Source organism: Lycorma delicatula, chromosome 6, assembly GCF_047948215.1.
Source record: "Lycorma delicatula isolate Av1 chromosome 6, ASM4794821v1, whole genome shotgun sequence".
Lineage (NCBI taxonomy): Eukaryota > Metazoa > Arthropoda > Insecta > Hemiptera > Fulgoridae > Lycorma > Lycorma delicatula.
The window spans coordinates 73,900,397-73,914,645 of NC_134460.1; the positions used below are offsets into that span (position 1 = coordinate 73,900,397).

At 28.7% G+C, this 14,249-nt stretch overlaps 1 protein-coding gene across 2 annotated transcripts in view; it reads left to right on the forward strand.

Moving 5' to 3' along the window:
• Positions 1 to 10,001: 10,001 nt before the first annotated feature.
• The window catches only part of Nhe2 (Na[+]/H[+] hydrogen exchanger 2), a 425,961-nt gene continuing 421,713 nt past the window's right edge, over positions 10,002 to 14,249 (forward strand). For both annotated transcript variants that reach the window (XM_075367892.1, XM_075367893.1), the window contains exon 1: positions 10,002 to 10,410. In XM_075367892.1, coding sequence (XP_075224007.1) covers positions 10,173 to 10,410 — 238 coding nt within the window. In that variant the 5' untranslated portion in view covers positions 10,002 to 10,172. The remainder of the gene's footprint in view (positions 10,411 to 14,249) is intronic.

The following is a 14,249-nucleotide window of genomic DNA, read 5'->3' on the forward strand; positions in this document are numbered from 1 at the left end:
CATAAACAAACTTTTTGTGAAACAAGTTTTTGTTGTGTGTTACAAAAATGAGTAATATTAATTATAAGCAATGTTGTGCAATCAAGTTTTGTGTTAACTTCTGTGAGAATGCTTTTTAAACTTGTTCAAGATTGAAAAGGGCATGTGGAGATGATGCTCTGTCATGAGGCCAAGTTTTTAGGTGGTTGAAAATATTTTTAGATGGCTTGGAGTCAGTTGCAGAAGATCCACGCTCTGGAAGACTGTTAACATCAAAATGTGACGACAAGTTGAGCGAATTAGAGATTTGATATGGTATGACCAGTGATGAACTGTCAGAATGATTGCAGAACAATTGAATTTGAACCGTACCACAGTCCATCAGATTTTGACAAATGAATCAGACATGAAAAAAGTTTTTACAAAATTGGTCCTAATAAACCTCACTGTTGAATAGAAAAACAACAGGGTGGAAATGTGGCACGATCTTCTAGGGTGAATTGAAACTGATCCTGATTTTCTAAAAAAATGTTATTACTGTTGATGAATTTTAGATATTTGAATATGACCCATAAACAAAACGCTAGAGCAAGGAGTGACACACTTCAAACTCACCATCCCAAAAAAGCAAAATTGAACAAATCATAACCATGCTAATTTGTTTCTTTGATAATGGCATTGTCCGTAAGGAGTTTTTGCCTACAGGACAGACTCTAAATCAATATGTTGTAATTCTTGAAAGACTGTGGAAAAGAGTTGCCTGTGTGAGACCAGCCAACAAAGACAATTGGATGCTGCATCATGACACTTTACTTTGTCACACTGCACTCTTAATTAATGAGTTTTTGGCAAAGAAAAATATTTCTGTAGTCGCTCAACTACCTTATTCTCCTGACTTGAGTCCCTGTGACTTATTCCTGTTCCTGACTTTAAAAAAACACCTCAAAGGACACCATTTTGGAACAGTAGAAAACATTAAAAAAATGTATTCCGGTTTCTGAGTTCCAACACTGCTATGAAGAGTGGGAAAACCATTTGAAGCGCTGCATGGCTATTATAAGGGAACTATTTTGAAGGTGATAGAGTCTGTATATATATATATAGATTTAAAGCAAACTTATTCATTTTTCTTTTATAACATTTTACATTTACAACTAACTTTTTGAGTCTTGATATTTCCTCTTAATGGAGAAAAAATGAAAAATGACTCATTCAGAGTTACTTTTTCATAACATTTCCACCATAATTCAGTTATTTATATGATTTTTAATCAAGTAACATTCATATTGTTCATAACAGTTACAGAGTTATTAATGATTAAAAATTAATATTTCTGCCATTTTGAAATTTGTTGGCCAAAAGTTTTCATATTTATGTTTTTCATTGAGAATGTTGGTTTATACATGAATATCAGATGATATTAAATTATCTCAATCCACTCTTCAATTATGAATTTTTATAATAAACACACCAAATGATTGATAAATTAAAAACTAAGCATTTCTGTTTGTTGTAGAAATATTTTTCTTAGTTTAATGTGATTAATCTACTCACTAAATGTTCATATTCTGGAATACTAAGTATGTAAATCAAATGTATGAATTTTATTTTTTATCAACTACATTATATATTTCTGAGTAGATTTATGTATGAACAAAATGTGGTTATTCACATAAACTACAAAGTTTATTTTAGAAATAAATTTTTCAAAATGGTGTGATTAAATTTTGAAATTCTAGCTGTATGATATTTTTTAAAATCTAAAATTGTTGTAAGCTTGCTATGGCTTGCAACACTTTTCCAATGGTAATAAACATGGAGAGGGATATTAACATATCCTTTAATCATACCTTTAATCAAAGGTGATTCCTAAAAAAATTTCATATTATTCAGTTCACCATTATTTTTGTTTCAAAATCACTGTCACATAACTAAATATTCACCCAGTTGAAATTGAATTAATTGATATTTTTCACTATAGGTCACTAATTGAACCATAATGGCCTAACTATACTGGTAATACAGGTGTTCTGATTTAATTAAAAGTAACTTCCCTAACTACAGTTAGTTGCTGCTGTGATAACAGCTGCAATTTAGCAATGATGATTAGTGATTTGACTGAATGATAATATACATAGTCTAAATATTAGCAAATTGACCAAGTAGATTTCTATCTTGTGACAAATGTTCATAGTACAGATAATAATTTTAATTTTAAAAGATTCAACAATTTACAGAGCTATGCAAAATAAGAGCTGAAGTGCAGATATATTTAGCAAAAGGATTTCATTAATTACAATAGAATTATGAATCATTTGCAAGTATGAATAATATTGAGGTAAGCTATACTGAGAGCTGTTAAAACATACAAAGGTGAGAATTATTCATTTTAATGTTTGTAAAATGAAATAGTTTTTAAATTATTTATTAAAATTTTTGTGCATTGATTGATATGGTCATTAACCACCATTAAAAAAAAGTGAAACTTCATCAAAAATTATTTAACTTCTGTGATATGTGTGGGACCCACTTGAATAAACATGATTCTGATAATTGGTGTTTTATATAAAATCATGATCTATAGTTTCAATTAGGAGCTATTATTCCAAATATTGCAGAATTATTAGATTGCAAGGATCCAATTTACTTACCCAATACAGTATTTAATAATTGTTGATAATTCCAAAAGGTTTACAAAAAAGTACTTGTACATTTCAAATATGTTTTTCTAAGTACTAAAATTAAGTAAGCTTTGAAGATGATTTGTACTCTCATCTAAGATGTACTTGGATGTACAGTACATTTGGAAAATTGCTGTGCACTGGAGTTATAGAAGTATAATGATGAAACTTTCTTAATTATTACTTTGTACGTGTTCAATGAGATGAAGGCGTTCCTCTACTGAAGGAATCATTACATTTCTCCCAGCTAATGATTCTGATAAATGAAATGAAACAAAGGATGTTCAGTTGTGATCAACAACTAATGTCTTGGTTTATAACCAAGATAACCAACATAACACTAAAAGGACAGAATGCACCACATAATTCTAAAGCATACTGCATAGTAACTTTAGGAATCCACCGTAATTTTATTTTTACAAGGAAAGTAATTTGCATACTTTTAACTCACTGCATTAGTGTATTCATTATTTTATCATCATACATTAGTTTGTTCCAAAAAAAGTGTACTTTTCGTATGAAGAACTTGACAATATACAATCTCGCTGGTGTGTATCTGTGGGTTAAAATTGAGCTGCTGTTTCTCATGTATGGTCATGTTTTATAATCTTATTTCATTTGTAATGGAAGAAAATATTTAACAATGGTGTGCTAGACAATTTTTTATAAAACTTAACAAATCTGATACCATCAGGCTTTGATCCTTTAAATTATGATTATTAAAGATACCAATACATCAGTAAAATAGCATAAAACTTTCAGAGAGGCCTAAGAAAATGTTGAATACAAACCTCTTTCTAGAAGACTGATGTTGCCAATAAATGGAGAAAATGTGGTAGTGGCATGAGTCGTGATGGTAAAAGAGTGTCAATTGTAAAAAAATGGGCTTCGATAAAAATGCAGTTTAAACAGATAATTTGCACTTGCAAAAGATGGTACAAAATTGGTACCTTTGCCTCTTGCTGAATAATATGTTAAATTTGAACATAATTGTAAAATACACTATTGTAATAACAACATAACTGTAATAAACAATAGACTGGTTGGTATTGTACTCCTTAATTAATTATTATGTAATAATATTTATGTGTTTCAATATCTGGGTGCCACAATAATGGATAAATCAACAATGGATAATCAAGATTATGAAATGTAACAACTGAAATTACATAATATAATATGTCTTCACCAATGATTTTTATAGAATTTGAATATATTCTTAAAAAAATGTGTAGCTGAAATTAATTGCTGCTTTTATGTTTAACATAAGATATAGGAATTTGGAAGTCAGTAAAAATAGCAATGTCTAAATCCAATTAATACCTTTTGTACATAATCTCATTGAAGTAATTACAGTTACTCTCTTTCTAGAAGGCTGATCTTGCCAATAAATGGAAAAAAATGTGGTAGTGGTGCGAGTCAAAAATGTGATAGTGTGAGGTAGTGGTGTTAACTAATATATTAGTTATCTGTAATTAAATTACCATTTAATTTTATAAAGTTATGTTATTGTTTGTGATTTCTTGAATTTTCCTAGTTATCCCTTAAATGTAATAATTTTGAATTTCATTGAAAGAATCTTGAAACAAAATTACCATTTCTAAAAAATCTTTTATTTATTCCCTATTAAGTTTTATAACTGTACAATATAACCGGCTGAGGATTTAATGTTAAGTAAATGTAAAGTTTAATTATCTCTCATTATATGAAGACTATCTCCAAGGTAATGATTATTCTATCTTTCTCTTACAAAATTTGGTACACCTATGTTACTCAAAGGTTGACTGACATATTAACTTGGTTTGTTGTAGACTACTATTTTCTAAATTTCCTATAATAATTTTCATGTGAGTTGTAAAGTTTTTAAAGTGTCTTAAGAGATTCAATGTTGCCATCAACTTTGACTTTCAAAATGAGATCCTGGTGAATTTTTTTAGGTAATTATTTCTTGTATTTGTTATAAATGAAATAATTATTCAAAGATGATAAGAAATGTTTCATAATAATAGAAAGAAATTGTATAATAAAGAATGTTCCAGGGGATCCTTCTTGGTCATTGCCAACAACTTGAAGCAGTTCATGAAGATGAAACAAAAAACAAATCTTGGATCTGTTATTGATTTAGGGAAGCGATTTATGAATGATGATGCGTTGAAAAAATGACTGTTAAGCAATATATAAATGGACTGATGGTAAATCAATATTATAAAGTTTTTTAGAAGCTCAGAAATCACTAACATCAATGCCTCAATGTCAATTAGCATCACTGTTAGTGAATTAATGTCACTAACGTCAATGCCAGTTATGTGAAAAAGTTGATTAAGGTATGAAAGTGTTTTAGTAAAAAAAAATTAAAGTATAATATTTTTGTACAAGAATTTAAAATTGTTATAATAAAATAGTCTTTATTTTCAAGTTAATCCTCATGTTATAAATTTATTTATTATTTATAGAAATATAAAAAAAACATACATTTGTTTTTTTTTTTTGTTGAGCAGATGGTAAACATTTGACGATGAAAAAAGTAGGCATTGCAGAGGATTGCAGGTAATGTAGTGGAAGACCTAATTTTGTAGTGGAAAACCTAAATTTGTATCAGCTAGATTATGGTAAGTATGGACCGGAGGACTGAATATTGATCACATATTGTGAATAAATAATTAATTGTCAGCTAAAGAAAACAATTCATAAATTATCCTTAAGAATATAAAAATTGAATAAGGGTGACCTTGATAACATTTACTTGCAATTTTTTTCTATAATGTGCTTGACCGATTTAATAGAACGTCCTTTGTATTCTATTCTCATCTTTATTCAACTTCTTTGATGATTATAGTATTTTTCTTACTTTATAGTTTTTATTATTTTTACTTTCTTTTATTCTTAAGTCGAGCCTGGATTCCTTAAAATATTATTCACCAATTTAACTCGTTTTCTTATAAGATAGTGTCACAAGTGTTTTTATAATTTCTCTTAATTACTTTTATTTCAAATTTTATGATCGTATTAGTTTTTTTAATATTGTATTACACCACATTTCAAGTAGTTCCATATTCATCTGTTTTGTTTTCTTATTGTGTTTATTGTACTAAAATTTGTTTTGTGTGGAATAATTGTTTTATAGTTCATAATACATTGATGTCAGTAGTCTTTTTTCAGTGACAAGTTCTCCTTATTTATGTTACTCTTCATGTATTCTATGAATTATTTTTTAATTTTATTGTGTGAATGGTTACAATTATTTTACAGTTTTTTAAAATCTCCAAATTGAATTTTTTTCAAGCAATGATTTCATATCACCAAATATTTGATCATTAGTTTTTTCAGATTAAAAAAAAAGATGACAATTGAATATTAATACATTTATTTTCTCTCCTTGGATTGTGTGTACCAGGATGCTACAGTAGTACAGCAGTTCATTCTTACCATCCCAAATGAAAGGATATCAAACTGAAGTCTAATCGTACTAGTTAAATATTATAATTATCTGTTTCAAGATTCTGTATCCCCCTTTTAGTTACTGCTTGTTGGGTTTTCTATTTAATAATACATCTGTGTGAAAATGAACGGATTTAATAACTAAATAAAACTGCATTACATATCATAAAACTTTTGAATGATCATAATAATAACTTGTTCACTCATTTCTGTATTTGCATTTGTCTTTTCTCAGCTTGTACTTTTAATACAGCTTATGATTTTTTATAAATTATAAATATGGTAATAATTTTTTCATCTTTAATTTCTTCTTTAGGTAATTCAAAAAGTCCATCTTCAATAACTGAAATTATTTTGAAGAAATTTAATTAAATTTTAATAATATACTTAAAAAATCACTTAACAGATAAAATGTTAGTTTTTATTTAAATGCAAAATTTTTAATCCTGCAATTTAAGAATTCCTTCAACATTATGTTTAAAGAAGTCCTATCTTCTTTATACTGCGCACTGCCATGCATTTCAGAATCTAGAATCAGTTTTTTTGAGCTAAATTGAGTAAAAACATCAATTCTATGATGTTTCATTAGATAATATTGTACCTCAACTCTATCATTTTGCAAGCTAAACTTGCAAGTAGAAAATTTATTTATGTGTTATTCCTTTCCAAGTCTGTGTAAAGGTATATTAATTATCCTGAATTGCTTCACTTGATCCATTTTAACTTCTCATGAAAAATGAGTTCAAGGCACGTGTTTCTATCCCATTGGTCCTCCACCAATTATAGCTAATTTGATCCTCCTAGAATACATAGGTACAAAACAAAATGCATCCATCAGTGGATTTTATTTCTGATAACCGCATTTTACATATGATTAAAATGTTTGTTGGTTTAAGTGATTGTTTTATATAATAATTAATTTATTATGTTTTTAAGATTTTTACTTGTAGATGTATTAGTGTAGAATATTTTATCAGTAATATAGTTCTGTTTTACTTTCTTATTAGATTATTATTAAGACATATAAAATTGTTCTGTTGTTACAAAGAACGATAATATTTACTGATTAGAAAAAACCTTTTCTTTTAAATTATAACTGTTAATTAGTAGTATATATATATATATATATATATAATCTCAAATAGCTTGTAAATTAATAAAACATAACATAATCTCAGAATATTATTCTGTATTACAAAGATTTTGTTGTAATAGTAAATTAGTATATAACAGTATAGCTTTTTCTTTAAACTATCAAATCTTTTATCAACAAACCCATTATAATCTAAAATTAGAATTATTAAAGTCGCATCAAAAAAAAAAAAAAAGCAAGTTCGATACAAAATACAAAAAGACCAGCTTATGTCAAAAGGAATGTATTCCCAAGAGCGACTGAAAGTGTTGAGATGTAAATTTAAAAATTTTGTTTTTAATAAATTTGGTTTAATTGAAAATTTAAAAAGTTGATTAATTAAAAATAATTTTCATCACCGACTGGTGACCGTTGCCAAAAATATGTGTTTTTCTTTTAATTCTTGTACAAAGGGTTTGAAGTAATAAATTGCAAATTGTTAAAAAATTATAACTTAATTACAATTACGGATACTATTTATTATGACATTAAAATTTTTACTTGTTAAAAAGCCTGGTTCACAAATGTTTTTGACTTTCAATCTGGAGGTCAGAAATTTTAATCTTTGCTATTCTCTCTGAACTTTAACCCTTTTATATTTTGCGTTAAATAAATGGATATATATGCAGTTCACTTTAATACTTTATCTTTTAAACCTATTAAATTTGTTGTTTTGAAAATATGTTGATATGAAAACAAGATTATACCGGTACAAACAAGATATGAAAGATTATATGTGTACCAGTGTAGAATTTAATTTGTAATTTCATTTAAAACAAATTATAAAGAATATAATAATTGAGTTCTGTCTCAGTTTCATTACATCATCAGATGCTACATTAACCAAATTACAGTTTGTAATTATTTTATCAAAGACTGAACAATCTAAAAATAAGTTTATCGTTCATTTTTTGAAAAACTATACAGTTTACGGCATTAAAAACGACTTTAAAGTGAAATTGTTTAATAAATACAGTGATATATCAGAACTGGTAGTAAATTTATTGCAAATTAACTGTAAGTGCACCTTTTAGCTGGGGTCACACCTTGACCTTCAAATAAGAGTATGTGTTTTCATTAACTCTACTAAAGAATCTTAACAAAGTTTAAATGAAGTCCCCAATTAGCAAGTTTCATAAACTCAGCTGTATTGTTTATATGTGTGTTGCAAAGAAATATAAACAGTTAAATTGATTTATATAAGTAATTGGCAGACAGGAAAATACATCCCAGTTGAAAGGATGAATTTTTACTCGTGTGAGGATATGTTTGACAACACGATGTATAAACTTGTATGTGTTTGAGCCGAAAGAAAAGTTATTCAAGAATGACCAATTATGATTTTTTTTATCAAAACCACTTGTGTTTCTTATGAGTGTGACATATGTAAAGTCTCTTGAATACAAGAATCATCAATATATTTGATAGTTTTTATAACATTAATAATGTTTATATATTTTTTGAGCATGGCGTACTGCAGAGCAGTAATATATGACTCAGTAAAGACGACAGAAAACTACTTCAGTCCTCATTTTCCCAATAAGCCTGATATGTGTTGCTTATTATTCTTGAGAATGGTTTTCTTGTTTATTAGAATAATGTTTGATTAGTGTCGGCTTGTCTGCAAGTGATACAGATAAGTAATCTAACAAGAAGAATTTACAAAATTGTTTTATTAATTAAGAAATACTGGGTTAATGATGAAAATTTATACTGAAGTGGTATTCAGTAGTAGGAAGATGAAGTCTTATGTGAAAAAAATGTTAAAACAGACCAATTCATCATCGGTATAATTTATTGTAAAAAAAATTATGAAATGAAAATAATTAAATGAAATTGGTTTTTAAAAAATAAAATTTGTTTACACTAAAATATTTTTGGTTTGTTCTGATTTCTGTGAATATCTCATACATTTCCTTTCCAAGAAAATATTATTAAACATTTTATTATTCATCTAAAGTAATGATAGGGTTCTGTTGATACACCAAAATTTATGTATTTTGTCTTTGTCATATGAATAATTATTAACTGAAACGCTTTTGGTAGCATCTACAGTTTTACCTATTTTATTTTTTAGTAGAATAACAAATTATCATTATAACTGTAATCAGTTTATAACCTGTATACTGGTGTTTGTACGCGCGCATGTATACATTCATTACACATACACAAACCAGTATACGTCATATGTTGTAGTTGTATGTATGGTAGGTAATACGTATAAGCACGAAACCAGCACAGAAATAGTTTTATTATTCTTGTTGCGATTTTAAAATTGATCAATACTTGGAACAATCCCTGCATCCTACTCTGAGCACGGAAAAAAGGAAAATATGCATATTTAGAGGTTAAATAATCTAATTTAATAAAAAATTAAATTAAAACCGTAAGTTTGTTGTATTTATAACTTCCTGATTCCGTTACTATTAAGGCAATACCAACTACATAATCGAAGTCGGCATAACACGGGTAACGATACGTAAACATTGCACAAATTATAGTGATTCGTTTTTGTTTAATTTTTCGTCGTTAAGTTTTATTAAGGATAATCTGCCGTTGTAATGTTATAACTATAATGCGTTCCGTTATAGTTAATAAACGTAATAAAATCGATAGTAATGTAAAGCTTTGCGCTAACAGAGTTTGTTACGAAGGAAATTATTCGGAAAGTTTCCCTTAATCTGGCACCCTTGTTCAACGATTTTATGGGAAAGGTAAGCAGCCGCTGGGAGCGCGCCAGTCACAGGCGAGACATCGGTGCGTGTGTCGCTTTGGAGATGGGTTATAAAATGCAGTCTCGCACTGTAAGGGCTCACTGCCACAGATATAACAGTTATTGTTTTCCCTGCCGTCTCTTTATTTTATTTTGACGTCGTTGTTTTTAATTTATATTTATTCTATTAGATGTAACATAGTGGCCTATTTTAAAACAATTCTAAAAAATGAGGGTTTGCGTAAGTTTGATGATAGTGTGTGCTTGGGCGACGGCTGTTGTTTCGGGTTATGATTATGAACTGTTCGGTGATACACTGATAAAGAAAACGGATAGTCTATCTCATGGAGAATCGAACGGTGGTAATGAAAAGTATAGCTACAAAGTATTCGATGTCGAATTTAAACGTGTTGAAACACCTTTCATTATCGGTATATGGATCTTCTTCGCTAGCCTTGCTAAAATAGGTATGAATTTTTATCGAATTAAATAAATTTATGTATGTTTAATGTTGCAAATTGCTATTCATGTGTATTGCTGTAAACATAATATATTAAACACAAGATCGTTTCGTTAAAAATAATTTTGCTTAATATTGATTTTTTATTTCAGGAAACAGTATTACTATAGTTCGTAAACTTTTCTTTGAATTATATAGAATGATTTAAACGACAACCGTTATATGGATGTGACGAACAGTATCTCTAGTTGTAAACAATACGTCTACAGAAATTGTGTAACGATGACCAATCCGTTAAAATCATTTATTAGTTTTTTAAAACTTGTTTACCGTAATGCGTCTTTTGTTTTAGTTTTTGTAGAATAATTTACTTACTGTGCCGTTAACAGTTGTTAAAACTATTCGCAATTTTATTTGTTTTATATTTTTTTTCTTTTCTGTTAGTCTCCGGAACCACAGTCACGATTACTTCAGAGAATGAATAATGATAATATGTATGCATGTAAATGAAGTTTTACGTCTCAGGTCGACCAGGTCTGAATTGTGTGGTTAATTGAAACCCAGCCACCAAACAACACCGGTATCCACGATCTACTATTCAAATCCGTATAAATGTTACTGCCTTTACTGGCATTTGAACCCTAGAACTCTCGATTTCGAAACAGCCGATTAGCAAAGACGCGTTCACCAATAGACCAACCCGGTGGGTTTATGTTCGTTTTATCCTACAGTTATCTAGTTAACGCTAGTTTCTCGATTATTGTTTGTTACACTGTATTTGTTGTCAATCGTAAATACACTAAATTCCCTTCATTCATTTATTCTCTGAAGGCTTCTACCAATTAATAAATAAATTTATTATCGTTTCAACTACGTATGAAATAATCGGCAAAGCAAAATAGAAATCATTTAAACATTTCAATCAGAGATTTCCAACGGATACATTGCAAAAATACCGGTATACTGGTAAATGCGATTATTATTTAACATCTAGACAATCGCGCTGCGTACTAATGCAAAACAGAAAAGAAGTCATGATTTTGTTTTCAGATTGTTTTATGTAATGTATTATTTTTGTTATGTTATTTAATTACTAATTTTGTCTTTACATTAAAAATAATTTATTTGTATATATTCAACAACGGTTTTTTTTGCACAAGTTTCGAAGGATAAATTAATAGTACATTTTTAGTTAAGTTTATTCAGTAATTTAGTTCATAAATTTTCACTTTTATCAACAATAGATATTATTCACCAAGAAATTATTTATTAAAAATCACGATACTTCACAGTAACATCATTTTAGTATAATAATGACAAATTTGTTTGTTTCATTGTTAATCCAGGGTAATCTCGAGAGCTACAGAACAGATTTGGAAAATTTCTTCACTGTTCATATTACATATTCGCACTGTATGTTTAATGATGGGCTTGAATTTAATAACTCGCTTCATAATAAAAAAATTAGGATAAATTTTTATTATCACTTATCTGATGACCCGCACAATTTAATTTAGTTAACTTAGTTAAACTTTGTGTTCTAAGAGCCTGGAGAAAATTGTCAAAAATTAATCTATCGGTTTATTTTTTTGAGAAATATTTAATTCAGAATTTTCACCCGTGTGAAACGCACAAAGCTGTTAAGTGGCCTAATAACTAACTAATCTTTTCTTATTCTCTTTACAGACTTCTTCTTTTCCGTTTGTTGGTCATTTTCCAAGTAATAAGTATTTTTAGCTGGAATTACCGATTTAAAAAATTAAAAACACTTTATGTTCGTTTTGATAAAGCTGAATAAGAAAAACATGCCTCGTATATACAAGCATATACGAGTATTATTAAAAAATTCCATCCATCACTTTTCTTGGATAAAAAAATTCGCATTAATTTGAGCGATTTTTTCCAGAAATTGACTTACGAGCAACACTCCGCATGTAGCATGTTGTGGAATGATCTTTAAATTAAAAGTAATTTTTCCTCTTCGCCCCGGTTAATGCAGTAATTTATTTATCAAATATCATGTGTATCCTAGTAATGGTTACTTTTAATTACTATTCACGTAGTTCATATTCAGATTATCAAAGCGAATTACTTAATTTATTTTATTATTTTTTAAAAAATAACAAATCTTGGTCGATGAAAAATACCCAGTAAAGGTTAAAAGGTCAGAACTGGGTCCTTTATTTAATGACATGTTTAAGTAATGAAATGAAATTGCAGTTTGTTAACGGAAAGTTGATTGGTTAATAATAATGCCTCGTTGGATTAAAAAAAAAAATTATGAAACGAGTTATTTTGCTTTAACTCGTCGACAAAGATGTCACTCAACTATTGGGAAAGCTTCTTTCCAAACGCCAAGTGGTTAAAAAAAATCGCATTCCAATCTATTCCTCCATTGTAATTTGCCCCCTAGATAATATATTCTTTATATGGTAATGTATAAGATAGTAAAATAAAGACGCGTATACCTCCACGAAACTTCGGAATCGAATTCATAAACCATAAACAGATCATCACTAGATGTAAGCATCCGATTTTCCATAACTCCCTCCCCACAAATGTATTAGCATAACCCGACGAAATATTAATGAAATATTTCAGGAAAAAATTATTATATTCAATCCTTTTTTGAAATGCGTTCTAATTTCAAGTAAAATTAAAAATACTAATGGCATTTTGAGTTTCTATATTTCTCGTCCTTCAGCACTTCAGCCCCCTGATCAGTTCGGTTTACAAAAATTGAAATATGAATTTAAACTTAAAATGTATTACCGATATTTCTGTAGCTTCGCTAGCCCCCCCAATTAAAAACTTTAAAATATTTAAAATTAAATAATCTTTAGAAACGTTTTCTGCTACGAGGGACATTAAATAAAATAGTGACGTTTTAGAAACGGGCTCTCTTGAAACTCTAGCCATCCTAATCTCTTCCTTTTAGATAACAAAAATGGAAATAACGCGTTGAAAAATTTTTTTTAAAAGGTATGAAAACACTAAATAACTTTTTTTTTAAATTCTAACTTCAGGATTTCTAAGAGACTCCCTCCCTTCTCATTAGCCTTCGTTAGGCCTCCTCTAACCATCCTCAGTTAACAAAGATTGATAAGCTGCAGTATTGAAACCGGATTATTTCCACCGTATTGAAACCGTAGAGCAGAACACTGCTCTCTGGAAATAATACGGTTAAGAATTCCAGCTCTTGTACTCCCCACATTCTTAAATGCCTTACCCCTTTAATTAAAATTGAAGTACTGGAACATTAGAACTTTTTTTCCTAAAGGATTCTACCTTTAACATTAAATAACGTATTGACAACCCAACCCCCAGCGATTTCACAGATCCTCTAGCCCTCTCGATTAACAGAAATTGATGTTTTAAAATATTCAACCTGTTATTTTTAAAATATCTATTTAAAAAAATAAACAATGTACATTATACGGCTCTACTAAGCAAGTCGGCGATTCAAACTAGCACTCGCTAACGAGGCTATTTTGAAAAGGTATTCGGGCCGTAATATAAAAAATATTCAAATTTTTTAACTCTATAAACCTTTTGTCTATTTTTTGAGTTTTACTGGTAATTTTTTTTTTTTTGTGAAACCGTTTGTACTCCTAGATCAATTAAAATCACATATCACACGTACATATTTACTCATTACGCCCTAATGCCACTTAAAATTTGGTCAGAAGGAGTGTGATTTTTGTTTCAATTTGAATTTTCATTCTCGTTCAAAAACATCGTGTACCTCAAAACTTTTTGTTCTTCCCCATGAGTAGGCGACTTCCAGTTTCATTATTTATGAATCCTAATAAATAGTTAACTGTATAATTATATTTAGGGTTGTAT